Source organism: Scyliorhinus torazame, chromosome 11 (genome assembly GCF_047496885.1).
Source record: "Scyliorhinus torazame isolate Kashiwa2021f chromosome 11, sScyTor2.1, whole genome shotgun sequence".
Lineage (NCBI taxonomy): Eukaryota > Metazoa > Chordata > Chondrichthyes > Carcharhiniformes > Scyliorhinidae > Scyliorhinus > Scyliorhinus torazame.
In genome coordinates, this window is record NC_092717.1 from 94,674,603 (window position 1) to 94,693,071 (window position 18,469).

Consider the following 18,469-nt stretch of genomic DNA (forward strand, 5'->3'; position numbering starts at 1 on the left):
CTGGCAGGAGGTCCTTCCCAATGCGCTCCACTCCATTCAGTCGCCCCTGTGCACTGCCACCAAAGAGACCCCTCATGAACGAATGTTTGTCTTCCCCAGGAAGTCCACCTCAGGGACCTCGCTCCCGTCCTGGCTGACAGTCCCAGGGCCTGTCCACCTCTGGAAGCATGCAAGGAGTCATAAATCGGATCCCCTGATTGAAAGGGTTTTCTCCTCCATGCCAACCCACAATATGCCTACTTGGCACACCATGACGGGCGGCAGGACACACCCCTTCGGGATTTGGCACCCGCAGGTTCCCCAGTGATCATCACCACCACCCCCGACCCTACACCGTCTCCCTCCACCGCTACTCGGCTACTTAGGAATTTGGCACCCACAGGCCCGCCAGTGACCATCACCACCACCCCCGCCCCTACACCTTCTCCCTCTCCACCGACTCAACTACTGGAAGAAGAAGAAGACGACACGCTCCCGGACACGCAGGTCTCGACACCAGTGCCCACACCACAGCCGGAACTGAGGCGTTCACGGCGGAAGGTCAAAGCCCCCGATGGACACGATCTTTAAGTCCACTTCACCCCTGCCGGACTCTTTTTTAACAGGGGGTGAATATGCTAAACCACTGTTACTGTATTATATATATTGTGGTAAACCACTGTTACTGTATTATATATATTGTGGTAAACCACTGTTACTGTATTGTATATATTGTTTGTTGTCTCTGCTGGCTCCGCCTGTGGCTCCTCCCCTCAGGCTCTGTATACAGGTGGCCGACCTTTGGCCCTGCCCCAGTTCGGAATCAGTTGCCAGCAGGTTCTCGTTTAGCTTATTAAAGCCACAGTTTTGTTCCACAACTCGTCTTTGTTATAATTGATGGCACATCAATATGTGTCATCTTTGAAAAAAGCAATTCGAAATTAATCCTCCTCTGTACTCCACAACCCCCTCTGTCGTCCGCTATCTTCCCGGGCTTCAAAAATGCATCTACTTTTCCCCAGATTCAATTCTGCTTTTCCATTTTGCTATTTGATTACCAAACGCACAAACAAGATAGAGTGCAAAACATGCCTTTGGGAATATGAGGCGTGAGATGGTCACATGCTCAATGCTGGTGTCCGTTGCTTATGTTTTATTCACGGATCATAATTACCTGTGGCTGGATTTGGAGAGGGATTTATTGGATGGGTTCAGCATCTATACGGGGCCCCGGTGGCAAGTGTGACTACAAATAGGCAGAGATCTGACCGCTTCCGTCTATACAGAGGGACAAGACAAGGATGTCCTCTGTCCACGTTACTGTTTGCGTTTGCAATTGAGCCACTGGCCATAGCGCTGAGGGGCTCTAGGAAGTGGAGGGGCGTACTTAGGGGAGGAGAAGAGCACCGGGTGTCACTATACGCGGATGATTTGTTGTTGTATGTCGCGGACCCAGTGGAGGGGATGCCCGAGATAATGCAGACACTCAGGGAGTTTGGGGAATTTTCAGGATATAAATTGAATATGGGGAAGAGTGAGCTGTTTGTGATGCACCCTGGGGAACAGGGCAGGGGAATAGATGATTTGCCATTGAGGAGAGTAACAAGGGATTTTCGGTACCAAGGGATCCAGATGGCCAGGAACTGGGGAACCTTGCATAAGCTTAATTTAGTAAGATTGGTGGAGCAGATGGAAGAGGACTTTAGGAGATGGGACATGGTGCCCCTGTCACTGGCGGGTAGGGTGCAGGCGGTTAAAATGGTGGTCCTTCCGCGGTTTCTTTTTGTGTTCCAGTGCCTCCCTGTGACAAAGGCCTTTTTCAAGAAAGTGGATAAGAGCATTATGAGTTTTGTGTGGGCTGGGAAGACCCCAAGAGTGAAGAGGGGGTTCCTGCAGCGTAGTAAGGATAGGGGGGGACTGGCACTGCCGAGTTTAAGTGACTATTATTGGGCCGCCAACATATCAATGGTATGCAAGTGGATGGGGGAAGGGGAGGGAGCGGCGTGGAAAAGACTAGAGATGGCGTCCTGTAGGGGAACCAGCCTAAAAGCATTAGCGCCGGCGCCTTTACCGTTCTCCCCGAAGAAATACACCACAAGTCCAGTGGTGGTGGCAACGCTGAAAATTTGGGGGCAGTGGAGACGACATAAGGGAGTGACGGGTGCCTCGGTGAGGTCCCCGATAAGGAACAACCACAGGTTCGTCCCGGGGAAGATAGATGGGGGATTTAAAGCTTGGCAGAGAGCAGGGATTGTGAAATTGAAGGATTTGTTCCTAGGCGGGACGTTTGCGAGTCTGGGAGCACGGACAGAAAAATATGGGTTGCCACCGGGGAATGCATTTCGATATATGCAACTGAGGGCTTTTGCGAGGCAACAGGTGAGGGAATTTCCGCGGCTCCCGGCGCAAGAGATTCAGGACAGAGTGATTTCGGGGGCATGGGTGGGGGATGGTAGGGTGTCAGATATATACAGAGAAATGAGAGACGAGGGGGAGACGTTGGTGGAGGGGCTGAAGGGAAAATGGGAAGAGGAGCTAGGGGAAGAGATTGAGGAGGGGCTGTGGGCAGATGCCTTAAGTAGGGTAAACTCTTCGTCCTCATGCGCCAGGCTCAGCCTGATACAATTCAAGGTTCTACACAGGGTGCATATGACTGGAGCAAGGTGAAGTAGATTTTTTGGAGTGGAGGATAGGTGCGGGAGATGCGCAGGAAGCCCAGCGAACCACACCCACATGTTTTGGTCATGCCCGGTACTGCATGGGTTCTGGGTGGGGGTGGCGAATGTGCTTTCAAGGGTGGTGGGGGTCCGGGTCAAGCCAGGCTGGGGGTTGGCGATATTTGGGGTTGCGGACGAGCCGGGAGTGCAGGAGGCGAGAGAGGCTGATGTTTTAGCCTTTGCGTCCCTAGTAGCCCGGCGAAGGATATTACTTATGTGGAAAGAAGCTAAACCCCCAGGCGTGGAGGCCTGGATAAACGACATGGCGGGGTTTATAAAATTGGAGCGGATAAAATACGCACTAAGAGGTTCGGCTCAAGGGTTCACCAGGCGGTGGCAACCGTTCCTCGACTATCTCGCAGAACGATAAGGGAAATGGGAAAGGTAGCAGCAGCAACCCAGGGGGGAGGGCCCATCCGGGCCCTCAGGGGTTTTGTACAGGTGTTTGTATGAGTTATTTATATTGGTTTTTGTGACTTTATTATTTTGGATATTGGCTAGTTTTTATTTTTGTTGCTGGCAGTTGCCGTCTAGTTAATATATTATTTATTCTTAAAAAAAAACGGCCATCATCATTATTTATATTGTTTTAAAGTTGCAAAAGGGAAAATTTTGTACTGTCTTTGTTTGAGCGAAAAATTCTGAATAAAAAATATTTTAAAAAAATAATAATTACCTGTGGAAAGTGGCGAATTTATTGGACAACACCGAATTAGACCGAGTCGGTGCTGCAATTGATGTGAGAAATATGACGTCTTTTGGCGACTTTGATGATTAAGAAAAAGTGACTTTGACAAAATGTTGGGCGTGTCGGTACTTCTTATTAAAGCGAGAGCAGCCACATATTGAGTAATGCAAAGGAAATGGGCGTGTTTGTGTTGTCTCTGATATCAGCAAGGAACACTACTTAAATGACCCTAGTCGCATTGACACACTCTTGAGGATGGCAGGGGTAGCTTCAAAAACACTATTCCACCAACCCAAGGTAAGGTTCAAACTGGCCACTTAATTGGCTTTAATGGAAATCCAAACTAACGTGAGAGTAAGAATCTGTTTCAACCTGTTGGCGGGAGCGGTTGGTGAGGGTCTAAACCTGATAATAGTTTTGTTTCAAAAGGACGTTGCCATTTCTCACCGCTTTTCCCCACACAAAATTGCAGTTATTGCGTGTATGTTTTGATTGACGTTTTCGGACTGGAAGTGGTCATTTCGAAAAAATTATTTTGATGTAACTTAAATTTTCAAAAAGGTCCTTTTAAAATTGAATTATTTTGTTGTATGGACTGGGGAGTTTCTGCAACAACAACTTCTCCCCCCCCGGTTATTTCGAAGTTGTTAATTGGTGTTAATATGTAAAGCGAAGCAAAGTGAGTCTCACTCGGCGTTATTCAGTCTTAAACTGGCCTGTAATAGCTTCAAACTGCAACGGAAATCGCTTTATAGAACTGATGGTGTTGGTAACGTGAATGCGTAACTTGAATGCGCCGTAATTTTAACTAACATTGAGGTGAAAAAAAAATCTATTGTGGTGACCCATAATTCTATCGTGTGGATGGCGACAGCTTTCTTTACATGGCTGCAATAAATCAAATAATAAATCAATTATCGTTTTACTTGTGTTTTTCAATGATTTAGAGGTGATTTTACAGGTTTACCCTTACGATGCGAAATTCTGGGATGTATCCATCCAATTAGTAATGTCACTTGAATCCTGCACCATTACAATTAAAGCTAGATTTCTGACACCAATTATTCTTGAAGTTGGAAACTTCAAAAAAAAACACGTGTGTGTGTGTGTATATATATATCCACTTCAGTCAAAAGTGCTTACCCTTCTTGTAACTTAAAATTGATATATCTAACACTGTGAAGTATGTGTGAGCTTTCAGGGTTGATGAAGGTGCAATATTCATTTTCAAGGGTGGTGGGAATCTGGCAGTGTGATACCCCAGAACATTTTGATTTTGACACTTTTATTTGGTGCATTTTCCCATGTTCCAGTTCACTGACAGTTTGCTCCTTTGCTCATGCTGTCACTTTCCTCCTCTCCCTGCCCTTGAGCCACCTGAGAAGACTACATAGCAAACCCTGTAAGGTTTACCTGCAGACATGAAGGATGTCCCTTGTTTGCATGCTTTGTTTTGAGGGATCCAGCCCCCTGCCCTTGCTGTCGACCCCCATACCGACCTGCTTACCTGACTCCAAAAGATCCATCGCTGAATCCTTGTGTTGGTTCCGTTGTAATACCAGTAGTGGTCACCACTCCCAAATGGTGCAACTGGCCTCTAATTCAGGATGGGATTTCCAACCTGGGCTCGAGGAATGTCTCCAGTGGAGCTGTCAGCATCGGTGGTAAGATTCCCGCCACACTTGGGCAGTATTCCATCAGGCCTCTCGAATTCATGTCGGCATGGGTCGCACCAATTTTCATTGCAGAGGTGCCTGCCATCAATACCAAATTCTGCCCTTTATGTTATTCAATTTGTCTTTTACAGGTTGAACTTCATTGTCATCTGGATGGAGCTATAAGACTTCAAACTATTTTGCATTTTGCCAAGTATGTGATTTAATGTCTAATGTTCTAGTTTATTTATTTTGCACTACAGAAAGAAAAGTAAATGTGCCATTATCACTCTTGGATATGGGAAGAGTATGAATAAGATAAATTCTTGCAATTTCCTGTTTTCCTTTGCATGATTACTGCTTCCCTCTCCTATTCCATGATCCCACAACTCTGTCCTCCTTGCACCATACATACTCTTCCAATTATTTTGACAACCCAAAGTCTTCCAGGTTCAGCACAATGGCACTGGCATAAAGCTGCTTGGAGGTATTCCAATGTGGAAATCTGGAAAAGATGGCTATAGATTTGAAAGATGACAACACAGTCAATGAGTTTTGGGAGGAAAGGGAGATTGGAGATAGGGTATTAGTTTGTAAAGGTGGTGGGGATAAAGTTTTATTTTTGGTTCGGAGGGAGGGACAACACTTGACGAGAGATCCGGAAATGTGACGGTCAGGAAGGGAAACTGGTTGGCTACCTATTTAGCAGCAGGAGGTGGGTCTCCTGGACAAGTTGAACTCTTGAGAGGGCAAGAGAAGTGATAGAATATAAACTATATATAGATGTGTTTTTTTTGGGGGGGGGGGGAAGAGGGAGCCTTGGAATTGGTTTGGTTGAATGAATTAGTGGAAGGGAGGGAGGATCAGATGGTCTCAATCTTAGTAACGGAGAAGTTCAAGAGCTCCTTGCAGTTGGACGTCAGGATGTTGGAAGAAAGGTTCAAAAAGATGGTTTTCAGAAGACTTTATAGTCTAGGACGATGCTGGAATAGAGAGCAATTTTAGCAGACTGGGATGGTTTTGACTTGTCAAATGGCGGAAGTCATAGCCATGTGGGGTGGCTTCATTTAGGGAGAAGGCGTCATCACTCCTCAGCCAGGTTCCTGCCAAAGTTTGGGTGTTTATGCAATTGCCCATAATAAAGTCACAGATTGCAAGGGCCTTGTTCCCAATTCAACAGACATTTTGGAGGGAGATGTTTAGAGCTGACCTGTCAAGAGTCAATGGGGCCAGCAGTGCGATGGACAGGAAGGAGATTAGCAAGATTTTCACTTCGTAGAGGTGGTGGGCTGGAAGTGTGGCGAGAGAGTAGGATGGGGAAATTAAGATCGCTGTTTAGCATGTAACAACTCTTGGAGTGTTTGATGAATCCTTTGGAGAATGTCAAGAAAGTCACCGAGAGAAGCTGTGGGTTGTCTGGGATTTTCAAGTCCAGGAAGCGAACCAGAAGATTGAGAGCATTGGTTGGGATAAGTATTTCAGCAGGCAGAATACTTGAAAGAGTGGGAAGGGAAAAGAGGCATGCCAATATAAGAGTAGGATGTAGGAGCAGTAAGAGAAAATAAGTTTGGGCTCAGGCCCAGAGTGGCAGCCAAAATGCTGACTAATGAACACGGGGAAAACTCCCATAGGCCTAGTTGCAGAGCAGTTATTAGGATACATAAAAGCTAATAGTAAATAAGACATCAATAGGATGTAGTCCAGAGGTAAAGTTGACAAGTTCCATGGTGTGGTAACATTGACAAAACTGTTATCTGAGTTCTGAATTAGGTCTTGAATGAACTCGGGAAGCTATTTCAGGATGGAGTGTCAGAGGAGCACCAATGACGGTATTTTTGTGGGAAGGAGGACCCTGAAGGTATACAAAACTGGCTGCAGGGCAGAAAGATGCCAGATGTTGGAGGTCACCTAAACGTCCAGAAGTGGTAGAGATTTGCACTTCAGCCCTGGCAAGGGGCTGGTTTAGCACAGTGGGCTAAATCGCTGGCTTGTAATGCAGAACACAGCGAGCAGCGCGGGTTCAATTCCCATTCCAGCCTCCCCGAACAGGCGCAGGAATGTGGCGACTAGGGGCTTTTCACAATAACTTAATTGAAGCCTACTTGTGACAATAAGTGATTATTATTATTATCAAGGGAATTTCAGGCGAAGAACGGATTGCAGCTGGAAAATTAAAATAACCAGTGGCCTGTCATGGGTTCAGCAGATGATTGAAGTCACTCAGTCACAGTGGTAGTAGGAGAAGGGCTCGAAAGTAAATCTACCTCCTTACAAAATGGTTTCATATTTAGCTGGTTTAAAAGTATGAAATTGCCTAACTTCAAACAAAAGCTTTTCTAATTTAACTGTTAATTGCCGAGCGCCTAAATTTATCTCCTACAAGATTTTCTATTTTGAACAATCAGCAGGATGAATTGTCCTATTCCTGTCATGTCGGTCCCCTTTCTGTGGAACTTTGCATCTGCTCTCTCTACCCCCCCCTCCACTTCCCTAATAGCAGCCGTCACACATTGTTTCTTTCAATATTGGTATGTCTCAATGTCAAACTGTAATATCAGCAGTCTTTCTTCCTGATATGCTGACACAGCACCCATATGGCAGCACGGTAGCATTGTGGTTAGCACAATTGCTTCACAGATCCAGGGTCCCAGGTTCGATTCCCGGCTTGGGTCACTGTCTGTGCGGAGTCTGCACGTTCTCCCCGTGTGTGCGTGGGTTTCCTCCGGGAGCTCCGGTTTCCTCCCACAGTCCTAAGATGTGCAGGTTAGGCTATGCTAAATTGCCCTTCGTGTCCAAAATTGCCCTTCGTGGTGGGTGGGGTTACTGGGTTATGGGGATAGGGTGGAGGTGTGGGCTTGGGTGGGGTGCTCTTTCCAAGAGTTGGTGCAGACTCAATGGGCCGAATGGCATCCTTCTGCACTGTAAATTCTATGATTCTATATGATTTATGGGTCTTACAAATGTGGGAGGTGGCAATGCGTTCTGTCAGGCAACAGAATTGAAAGTTGACTCTGTAGTGCCTTTCCTCCATCGAAGTTGAATTTTGAACGTCTAATTGCCCGTGCCCTGGTGATAGACATTTTTCTCATGGGGAAAGGCAGGTGGATAAACAAACAGGAAGGGAGTCACAGGGCTGCAAACAATTACAAATCACCAAATTCAAATGTTTTCCGGTTAGTGAGGTCAGTTGAGCTCAACACAGAAGTGTCACCTCGGTTACGTGGTCGAGTCTCTGAAGTAGCTCTTCAGGCCACAAACCTTTTGATTGAGGCAAAAGTGTGAACAATGAGTCAAGGTTGACAGTAAAGGAAGAAAGGCTGGGATTTTGGTGGGACTGGAAATTCCCGCCCAATAATAGATCATAGAATTTACAGTGCAGAAGGGGGCCATTCGGCCCATCAAGTCAGCACCGGGCCTTGGAAAGAGCACCCTACTTAGGCTCACGCCTCCACCCTATCCCAGTAACCCCACCTAACCTTTTGGAAGCTAAGGAGCAATTTAGCATGGCTAATCCACCTAACCTGCACATCTTTGAACCATGGGAGAAAACTGAGTAGCCAGAGGAAACCCACACAGGCACTGGGAGCAAATGCCAACTCCATTCAGATAGTCACCTGAGGCTGGAATTGAACCCAGGTCCTGGGAGCTGTGAAGCAGCTGTGCTAACCACTGTGCCATCGTGCTGCCTAAAATGGATAACCTCACACTTCTGCAGGTTGAACTTCACCTGTCAAATTTTGGCCCCACTCACCTAACCTATTTATATCCATTTGTACATTTCTTATTTCGTCCTGGCAACTTACCATGCCACCTATTTTAGTGTAATCTGCAAATTTGGCTATAGTACCTTCTATCCCTACATCCAAGTCATTAATATATTAGAGAGTTGGTCGCTCTCTGAATTTTCCGGTCTTGCCTGCGATGATTCCAGTTGGCGGTGGGACTGGAAATTCTCATCCAAAGACAGAAAATGCTGGAAAAACTCCAGCAAACAGTTGGACGAACAGTGGCAAATCTTCAAACCTGAGACAGATAGCATAGGTTCAAACTAAATTGAAAGGGCACAGTGTGATGAATGACTCAAAATATTAATGTTACAAGAAATACTCAAAGAGGGACCTGGGTGTCCTGGTACATGAATCACCAAAAGTTAGTATACAGACACAGCAAGGATGGCAAATGGAATGTTGACCTTTATTTCAAGGGGGGCTGGAGTAGGTACGTTTTACTGCAGCTGTACAGGGTGTTGATGAGGTCACATCTGGAATACCATGTGCAGTGTTGGCCTCCTTATTTGCAAACATATACAATTGCATTAACAGCAGTTGGTATATAAAATGTATCGATAGAGAGGATCGAATCAGTCAGGTATGGAAGCATGGTTAATTGAAGATATGGCCTCAATATTAACCCCACAACAGGCAGAAGAGAGTCTGGGAAATTAAAAATGGAAAAATGCAGAGTACGACTCAGACTCACTTGTGTACAAGCAGGAACAGGATTCTAAGGATGCATGTGTTCTGCTTTAGTGAGGTAGGACATGCCATTAACATACTTACATGGGAGTGTCTCGTTACGAAAGATTTTTGTCTTACCACATGGCTTCAGTGATGCCATTTTGTGGGTGGCGCTGAGCTGTGGCTGTGAGGTTTGTTTTGCTTTCGCTTTCAGTTTTTGACTGCTGTGGACTACAGACAGAGAAAATAAATGTTTTGGCCTGTCTCCCATTATTTTCATTTTAAATAGTAAACAGGTTGTGACTACCTGCTTAGCAACTTAAAATATATATTCAGGGAAAGCCAGTCTTATTCAAGTGAGAATGCAGAGTGCTGGGCCACTCCCTTGAAAAGGAGTGTTTTGGTTTATAGGATTTTGTTTTTGAATTGGAGCAGTTAAGGGGGAATTAATTAAGTGTTATACATGGATTACTGTAGTTGTGTGGTGTCTTTATGTTTGTAATTGATAAAATTTCTTGCTGTGTGTTTAACTATATATGTTAACTAAGTTCTGAGAATAAAGCTTGTTTTGATTAAAATGTCTAGGAGGACTGTTGAATCACACTTGAGGGGAAGGCTCTTGTGTTCATCCTAGCCAAATTCAATATAAAATTTGTAGGTCAGATGGACTCCATAATACACTTTGGAGTTTCTAAGCCCTGGCCCATAACAACATTTAAATCAAGCTCCCACAATTCACTTAGGAGCGTTTTGCAAATTGACAGTTGATGTGCAGTTTTTCTTGATACTCTGGAAATTTGAAAGTGAGGCGGAAACTGCCAGTTCAAGAAGAAAAGTCCCTTTTGCAGCACTCCATGTGGTGGAGGGTAAAACGAAGCAGAAGGCCCTCCAGGAAGCCATCACTCTCCCCTGCAGTGATTATCAACTTTGCTCCACCCAAAATACTAACATCCCCTCCATGCTGCAATTATGACTGGCCCCCACCTCCCCCCTTGTCCCAGCGCCACCAATCCGCAATCTCCGGCCTTCCCCTTTCCCAATTGAGGGAGATCATTCACAAGAACCCGCTACTGCGATCTCTTGCCACCAGTTTTCCAGTCTGGCTGGCTGTCATTTTGGTGGAAATGGAAGACAAGATTTTAAGACTACCTGAGGATAAATTTGAGGGGACATCTGTGTCTCTGGTCTTGATGTATTCCCATCTCCCTATAAATATCCAGGCCATTTTATTGGAAGTGGGAACATGGGTGACTTACAAACAACAGAAACACATGTGTAACTGTAGAAAATATTTGGTTTTAAGGAAAATATTGGAGTTACACAATTTATAAGATTATTTTTGGACTATTTCTTTAATTTAAGGTAAAATGGAGGAATGAAAGTGGTCTTGTGACATGTTCTGAATTCTGTCGCCAACAAGCCTGGGTGGTTGCTAGGGGGGCGGTGAGGCCCAGATAGATTTACCAGGAAGAACATACAAATTTTATTACCTTTGGACAATAGCAAGGGAATCAGAGATGATTCTGAGTAGACAGTTATTCTCCAAGTCTCACAGGGAGGTTTTGGGAATGTCACGTTTTTGAAAACCGTTATACCTCAAACTGTCTATTTAATTTCATGATTGAATGGAGTTGGGTGTCATGTTTTCATAGAGATGGGCTTTGAGAGGGGAAGAGTCCATAGCAATGCCATTGTAGTATTGACTTACAGGGTTTATCTTGAGATGCTCTTCTACCTAACAGGCAATGTCTGTCTAAAATAATCTGAGAGAGAGCGGAGAGATTAAGGTAACCAGTCTCCGTTGTTCATTCTGCTAAATGTCAGAGTTTGCATTCGAATTGAGGAGTCCAAATTCGTGAGGATTCAAGCAAGGCTGGAAGGTTAGCCTAGCTTTAGCTACAGGGCAGAATCTCCAAGGGAAACATCACTGTGAAAGTCAGTTCAGAAATCAGAAGTTACCTGGCTGGAAAAGTGAAAAAAAAAGGAAATCAAAATCTGAATAGTTTTGGGTTGGTGCCTGAAGAATGAAGGGATAAAGTAAAGTATAACCGTAGAAGGGGATTTTACTCATTTAAAAAGATAAATGGGGAAATGGTTCTGTAGTCAAGATAGAGTATAGGTTGCCTACAGTTTTAGTTTTGAGTATATAGGTTGCCTACTGAAATAGTGGTGAGTTGTTACAGTAATAGTCTTAAGTTGAAATTCCATTTTGTGATTCTTTCAGTTGGTCACTGGAGTTCAGTTTAAGTCATCAGACTCTATGGAGATCATAACAATGGTGAAACTCAAAATGGATAAGCCACTGGATCCTGATAAGGTGTTAAAATAACTCAGAAAACATATTCAAGAGGACCTGGCTCCTTAAGTACATAACCTGTTCTCTGAAACTGTGAAGCATGCAATACGCCTGTTGAAAAATGGATAGAAAGATAAATCATGAAACCACTTACAGTAATGTCAGTTGTGGGCAAACTTTTAGAATTGATACTTTGAGATAACATTAGGGCATATTTGAAAATGCACGGCTGACCAAAGATGGCCAGCAAGTCATCTTCAACACTGTTTGAAGACGTGACTGATTGGATGGGTAAAGGAACTAACATAGAGGTCGTACATATGGATTTTCAAAGCACATTCAGTAAGATGTCTCCCAAGATGCTTGTTTGAAAACATTGGGGGTATGTTATAAAAGGAAATGTTGTAACCAGAATTGAAAGTTCATTAATAGAGCAGGAAGCCAAGAAGGGAAGGGATATGTTGTAAAAGGAAATGTAACAGAAACTGAAAGCTCATTGATAGAACAGGAAGCCAAGATGGTAAACAAGTGTAGGTTCGGCTATAAAAGGCTCAGAAGTGGTGTACACCAAAGGTTGCTACTGAATCTACTTCAGTTTTCGGAATGCTCGGATTGAGAACCCAACGTTGAGATTTGTAGATGACACGAGGTTATCTGATGGTGAGGAGGAACCCAAGAGGCTGAAAGATAGGCAAATTATTGGAACTTACTGTGGTTGGCAGATTCTATTTACAGTGGATAAGGGTGAGGTAATACATTTTAGGGTGAAAATCAAGGAATATAAGTATGCACTCATTTGAAAGGCAGCAAAAGGTATGGACAAACAGATATATCTAGGAATTTCCATAGGAAGTACTGGTGCAGGTAGAAAAAAAGACTATTAAAAAGGCAGCAGAATTTTAGGTTTCATAAATAGGAATAAGTAAATGGCAACTTTGTACAAAGGAATGATGAAGCTGTAGCTGGGAGAACTCAATGTAGTTTTGGCTGCTCCAATTCTGGAAAGGACATTAGAGTCAAAGAGGATGTTCAGCATCCATTCATCAGTCAGGAAACAGGAGAGGCTTGAGATACTGGGACTTTTCCCACTGAAGCAAAGGTGATGAAGAGGGGATTTCATAGAGATGTTTGTAATATTGAAGAAGTTTACTGGAGGGAATAGGAAAAGTCGATTTCTTCCATTTGGTAATGGGAGTCATCAATTTCAAATTGGTACTCAGAATGAGAAGGAAGGCATGGAATGCTTCATTCCAGGGAATGGTTAAATTCAATATTCTTTTCTCGTCTGAAAATCTATCTATGATTTTGCCACATTTTCTGTCTGAAATCTCATTCAGCCCTATATCCTTTTCCTTGGGGCTCCTTTCCTCTGACTCCAGCCTTCATCTTCTCCTCTTTCCACCTTCTCTATTACTCAGATAGAGATGAGAAAAATAATTTTCTCTCAGACTGTCGTGAGTCTCTGGAACTCTCTCTCAAAAAGGCGATGGAAGCAGAGTCTTTGAATATTTTTAAGGCACAGCTAGATTCTTGATTAACAAAGGGGTGAAAGATTATTGGGTTAAGCAGGAATGTGGGGTTGAGATTACAATCCGATCAGCCATGATCTTATTGAATGGCGAAACAGGCTAGAGGGGCTGAGTGGCCTCCTCCTGTTCCTAATTTGTATGTTCATCTGTCACAGTCCAACACTTTGGAATTCCCAAGATCTTTCAAATTTTTTCCCATGACGCTTTAAAAACCCCTTTTGAGCAGGTTTTCGGTTAACCCATCTGGCCTAGCATTACATAGATACTTAGAAGACAGGAGCAGGAGGAGGCCTTTTGGCCCTTCGAGCCTGCTCTGCCATTCATCACGATCATGGCTGATCATCCAACTCAATAGCCTAATCCTGCTTTCTCCCCATAGCCTTTGATCCCATTCTCCCCAAGTGCTATATCCAACTGCCTCATTGTTTTTCTTATGTCTATTTGTGCATCATCTTGGGACATTGTGTATATTCAAGATAGTTATAAATTTGATAGAAATGGTTACTTATAAAGTAATATTCCATAGCATTACCTTTACTTTAGGAAAAGGAAAATCCAAATTCCAGCAAAAAATGAAGATGAGCTTCGCAGTCTAGTAACCTGCAGCAAACCATCAACACTTACAGAGGTTTTGTCAAAGTTCAGTCACTATATGCCCGTGATTGCGTAAGTATGTTCTCATTTTATATTTTTATGTGCTCTGGTTTTTCTGAATTCCCACAAAAAACAAAAATTATTGCTTTTTAATCCCGTAGGAATATATAATTGTCACCTTGAAATTTGTGCCTGTTTGCTATAGATGGGGGAGATGGCTTTTGACCCTTTTGTGTCTGGTCTGGCGGAGTCTGATTTGGTGGCGATTCTCAATCTGTTTTTTAAAGAAGGGTGTGTCAACTTGTGTGCGGGTTGCAGCTTGTGCTGGGTGCACCTTTACAGGTTGTGGCCACCTCTGGTGTTTTGCCAGGCTGGTGGTCTATATGTGGGTTTTGGTAGTCAGTGTTGTTGACTTGTCGGCTCAGGGTGGTGGGAACTAGCTCAGTGGCATCTGGTCCCCTCTGGGGAAAACATTTTTAGCAGGGGTGCCTAATTATAATCTGGTGTTTTTTTTTTCTCTCGTGTATGGGTTTTCTATCCTAGCACAGACATTGAGGCTGTGTGAAGGGATCGGACCAGTCCATAAGCGGGCCGTTTAGGAGTCTGGTATCCGCAGAGAAACAGCTGTTTTTGAATCTGTTAGTGCAAATTCTCAGACATTTGTATCTCCTGCCCGATGGAAGAAGCTGGAAGAGAGAATAACCCGGGTGGGAGGGGGCTTTGATTTTGCTGCCCGCTTGCCCCAGGTAGCTGGAGATGTAAACAATGGTTAGAGGTGGGTTTGTGTGATGGACTGGACTGTGTTCACGACTCTCTATAGTTTCTTCCGGTTTTGGGCCGAGCAGTTGCCATACCAGGCTGTGATGCAGCCAGATAGGATGCCTTCTATAGTGCACCTGTAAAGTTGGTAAGAGTCAATGTGGACATGCTGAATTTCCTCGGGGAGTATAGACCATAAGACATAGGAGCAGATTTAGGCCACTCGGCCCATCGAGTCTGCTCCGCCATTCAATCATAGCTGATATTTTCTTATCCCCATTCTCCTGCCTTCTCCCCATAACCCCAGATCTCCTTATTAATCAAAATCCTATCTATCCCTTTCTTAAAGACACTCTCAGTGATTTGGCCTCCACAGCCTTCTGCGGTAAAGAGTTCCACAGATTCACCACCCTCTGGCTGAAGAAATTCCTCCTCATCTCAGTTTTAAGGGATCGTCCCTTTAGTCTGAGATGGTGTCCTCTGGTTCCAATTTTTCCTACAAGTGGAAACATCCTCTCCGCGTCCACTCTATCCAGATCTCGCAGTATCCTGTAAGTTTCAATAAGATTCCCCCTGCCCCTCATCCTTCTAAACTCCGTATAGGCGCTGTTATGTTTCTTCGTTGTAGCCTCGATGTGGGTGGACCAGGACAGATTTTGAGATGTGCACACCTAGGAATTTGAAGCTGTCCATCATCTCCACCTCGACCCCATTGATGTAGACAAGGGTGCGTACAATACTTTGCTTCCTGAAGTCAATGACCAGCTCTTTTTGCTGACATTGAGGGATCGATTGTTGTCATTACACCACTCCACTAGGTTCTCTATCTCCCTCCTGTATTCTGACTTGTCGTTGTTCGAGATCCGACATAGTACGGTCACGTCGTCAGCAAACCTGTAGATCGAGTTGGAGCCAAATTTTGCCACGCAGTCGTGTGTGTTTCGGGAGTATAGTACATGAGAACATAAGAACTAGGAGCAGGAGCAGGCCACCTGGCCCCTCGAGCCTGCTCCACCATTCAATGAGATCATGGCTGATCTTTTGTGGACTCCGCTCCACTTTCCGGCCCGAACACCATAACCCTTAATCCCTTTATTCTTCAAAAAGCTATCTATCTTTATCTTAAAAACATTTAATGAAGGAGCCTCAACTGCTTCACTGGGCAAGGAATTCCATAGATTCACAATCCTTTGGGTGAAGAGGTTCCTCCTAAACTCAGTCCTAAATCTACTTCCCCTTATTTTGAGGCTATGCCCCCTAGTTCTGCTTTCACCCGCCAGTGGAAACAACCTGCTCGCATCTATCCTATCTATTCCCTTCATAATTTTATATGTTTCTATAAGATCCCCCCTCATCCTTCTAAATTCCAATGAGTACAGTCCCAGTCTACTCAACCTCTCCTTGTAATCCAACCCCTTCAGCTCTGGGATTAACCTAGTGAATCTCCTCTGCACACCCTCCAGTGCCAGTACGCCCTTTCTCCAGTAAGGAGACCAAAACTGAACACAATACTCCAGGTGTGGCCTCACTAACACCTTATACTATTGCAGCATAACCTCCCTAGTCTTAAACCCCATCCCTCTAGCAATGAGGGACAAAATTCCATTCGCCTTCTTACCTGTTGCACCTGTAAATCAACTTTTTGCGACTCATGCACTAGCACACCCTGGTCTCTCTGCACAGCAGCATGTTTTAATATTTTATCATTTTAAATAATCCTTTTTGCTGTTATTCCTACCAAAATGGATAACCTCACATTTGTCAACATTGTATTCCATCTGCCAGACCCTAGCCCATTCACTTAGCCTATCCAAATCCCTCTGCAGACTTCCAGTATCCTCCTGCACTTTTTGCTTTACCACTCATCTTAGTGTCGTCTGCAAACTTGGACACATTGCCCTTGGTCCCCAACTCCAAATCATCCATGTAAATTGTGGGCCCAACATCGATCCCTGAGGGACACCACTAGCTACTGATTGCCAACCAGAGAAACACCCATTAATCCCCACTCTTTGCTTTCTATTAATTAACCAATCCTCTATCCATGCTACTACTTTCCCCTTAATGCCATGCATCTTTATCTTATGCAACAACCTTTTGTGTGGCACCTTGTCAAAGGCTTTCTGGAAATCCAGATATACCACATCCATTGGCTCCCCGTTATCTACTGCACTGGTAATGTCCTCAAAAAATTCCACTGAATTAGTTAGGCACGACCTGCCCTTTTATGAGCCCATGCTGCGTCTGCCCAATGGGACAATTTGCATCCAGATGCCTCGCTATTTCTTCCTTGATAGATTCCAGCATCTTCCCTACTATCGAAGTTAAGCTCACTGGCCTATAATTACCCGCTTTTTGCCTACCTCCTTTTTTAAACAGTGGTGTCACGTTTGCTAATTTCCAATCCGCCGAGACCACCCCAGAGTCTCGTGAATTTTGGTAAATTATCACTAGTGCATTTGCAATTTCCCTAGCCATCTCTTTTAGCACTCTGGGATGCATTCCATCAGGGCCAGGAGACTTGTCTACCTCTAGCCCCGTTTGTGTCCTCCACTGTGAAGACCGACCCAAAAAACCTGTTCAGTTCCTCAGCCATTTCCTCATTTCTTCCCCCCCCCCCCTCTCATTATTAACTCTCCCTTCTCATCCTCTAAAGGACCAATATTTTATAGTAGGGGGCTAAGTATGCAGCCTTGCGGGCCCTGGTATTGAGGACTATTGTGGAGGAGGTGTTGTTGTTTATCCTTGCTGATTGTGGTCTATGGCTCAAAGTCGAGGATTTTTGTGTAGCAGTGGTCGAGAGTGGTGTCGCCTCTGGTGGCATAGGAGATATTTTGGTCGAATTTTAGCAGTACGCTGTTGAGGTTGGCCTTGTTGGAGTCCACTGGCATGATGAACAAGGCCTCCGGGTTGTTCATTGTTATTTATAACTGTGTACAATTCATCCAGCGCCTTCTTCACTTCTGCCTGAGGTGGGATGTAAACCGCTGTGATATTGGATGAAGTGAACTCACTTGGAAGGTAATATGGGCGGCATTTCACGGTCAAGTATTCCAGGTCCGGAGAGCAGTAGGTTGCCACATCCAAGCACCAGGAGGAGTTGATGAGGAGGCAAACCTCTCCATCCTTTGCTTTGCCTGATGGTGCGGTCTGTTCAGTGCATTGAGAAGCCTTCAAGTTGTATGGCACAGTCCGGTGAGGCAGGAGTGAGTCATGTCTCTGTGAAACAGAGCACACAGCAGTCCCGTACTTCCCTCTGAGATGTAAGTCTAGCGTTAAGTTTGTCCAGCTTGTTTTCGATCGCTTCGATGTTTGCCAGGAGTATGCTGGGGAGACCAGTCTTGAAACCTCATTGTTTTAGCCTCACCTGCAGACTGCCGCATTTCTCTCGCTTCCTTGGTTGGCGCTGCGTCTGGATGGTCCTGGGATCTGATGAGAGAAGTGTATCTTTGTGGAAGGTGGTTGCATCTGGCAGGGGCCGTTGCGCTGGTTTCGTTTTCAGGGTCGCCTCTGGCAGAGTCCCAGGTGCTGGTTACGATTTTGGGGTTGCCGGGGGGGGGGGCATGTTTGTGATCCAGTCAGGCCGCAGCGTTCTGCGAGGACTGGTCTAACTGGTGGGGCGTTTGAGTCCTTGCGCAGGGTCTCCGCTGTTTCGGGGGTCTTTAATCTGGGTTTGGGTCACAGGCAGGAGCTTCCTGGGTCAGGTTGGGCCGGGTTCTGTTTTCTGCTCCAGCGTTGGTGGTCTGGTTGGACATTCTTGGAGACAGGGGAGGAGAGGGGGAGAAATGAAGGAGT

The 18,469-nt window shown here is 44.9% G+C and overlaps 1 protein-coding gene across 1 annotated transcript in view; it reads left to right on the forward strand.

The window, feature by feature from the left end:
• The first annotated feature begins 3,554 nt into the window (after nucleotides 1-3,554).
• Nucleotides 3,555-18,469, forward strand: part of LOC140385397 (adenosine deaminase-like) — a 93,008-nt gene continuing 78,093 nt past the window's right edge. The window contains exons 1-3 of the mRNA XM_072467506.1: nucleotides 3,555-3,681; nucleotides 5,192-5,253; nucleotides 13,865-13,987. Of these exons, the coding sequence (XP_072323607.1) occupies nucleotides 3,640-3,681; nucleotides 5,192-5,253; nucleotides 13,865-13,987 (227 nt within the window). The 5' untranslated portion in view covers nucleotides 3,555-3,639. The remainder of the gene's footprint in view (nucleotides 3,682-5,191; nucleotides 5,254-13,864; nucleotides 13,988-18,469) is intronic.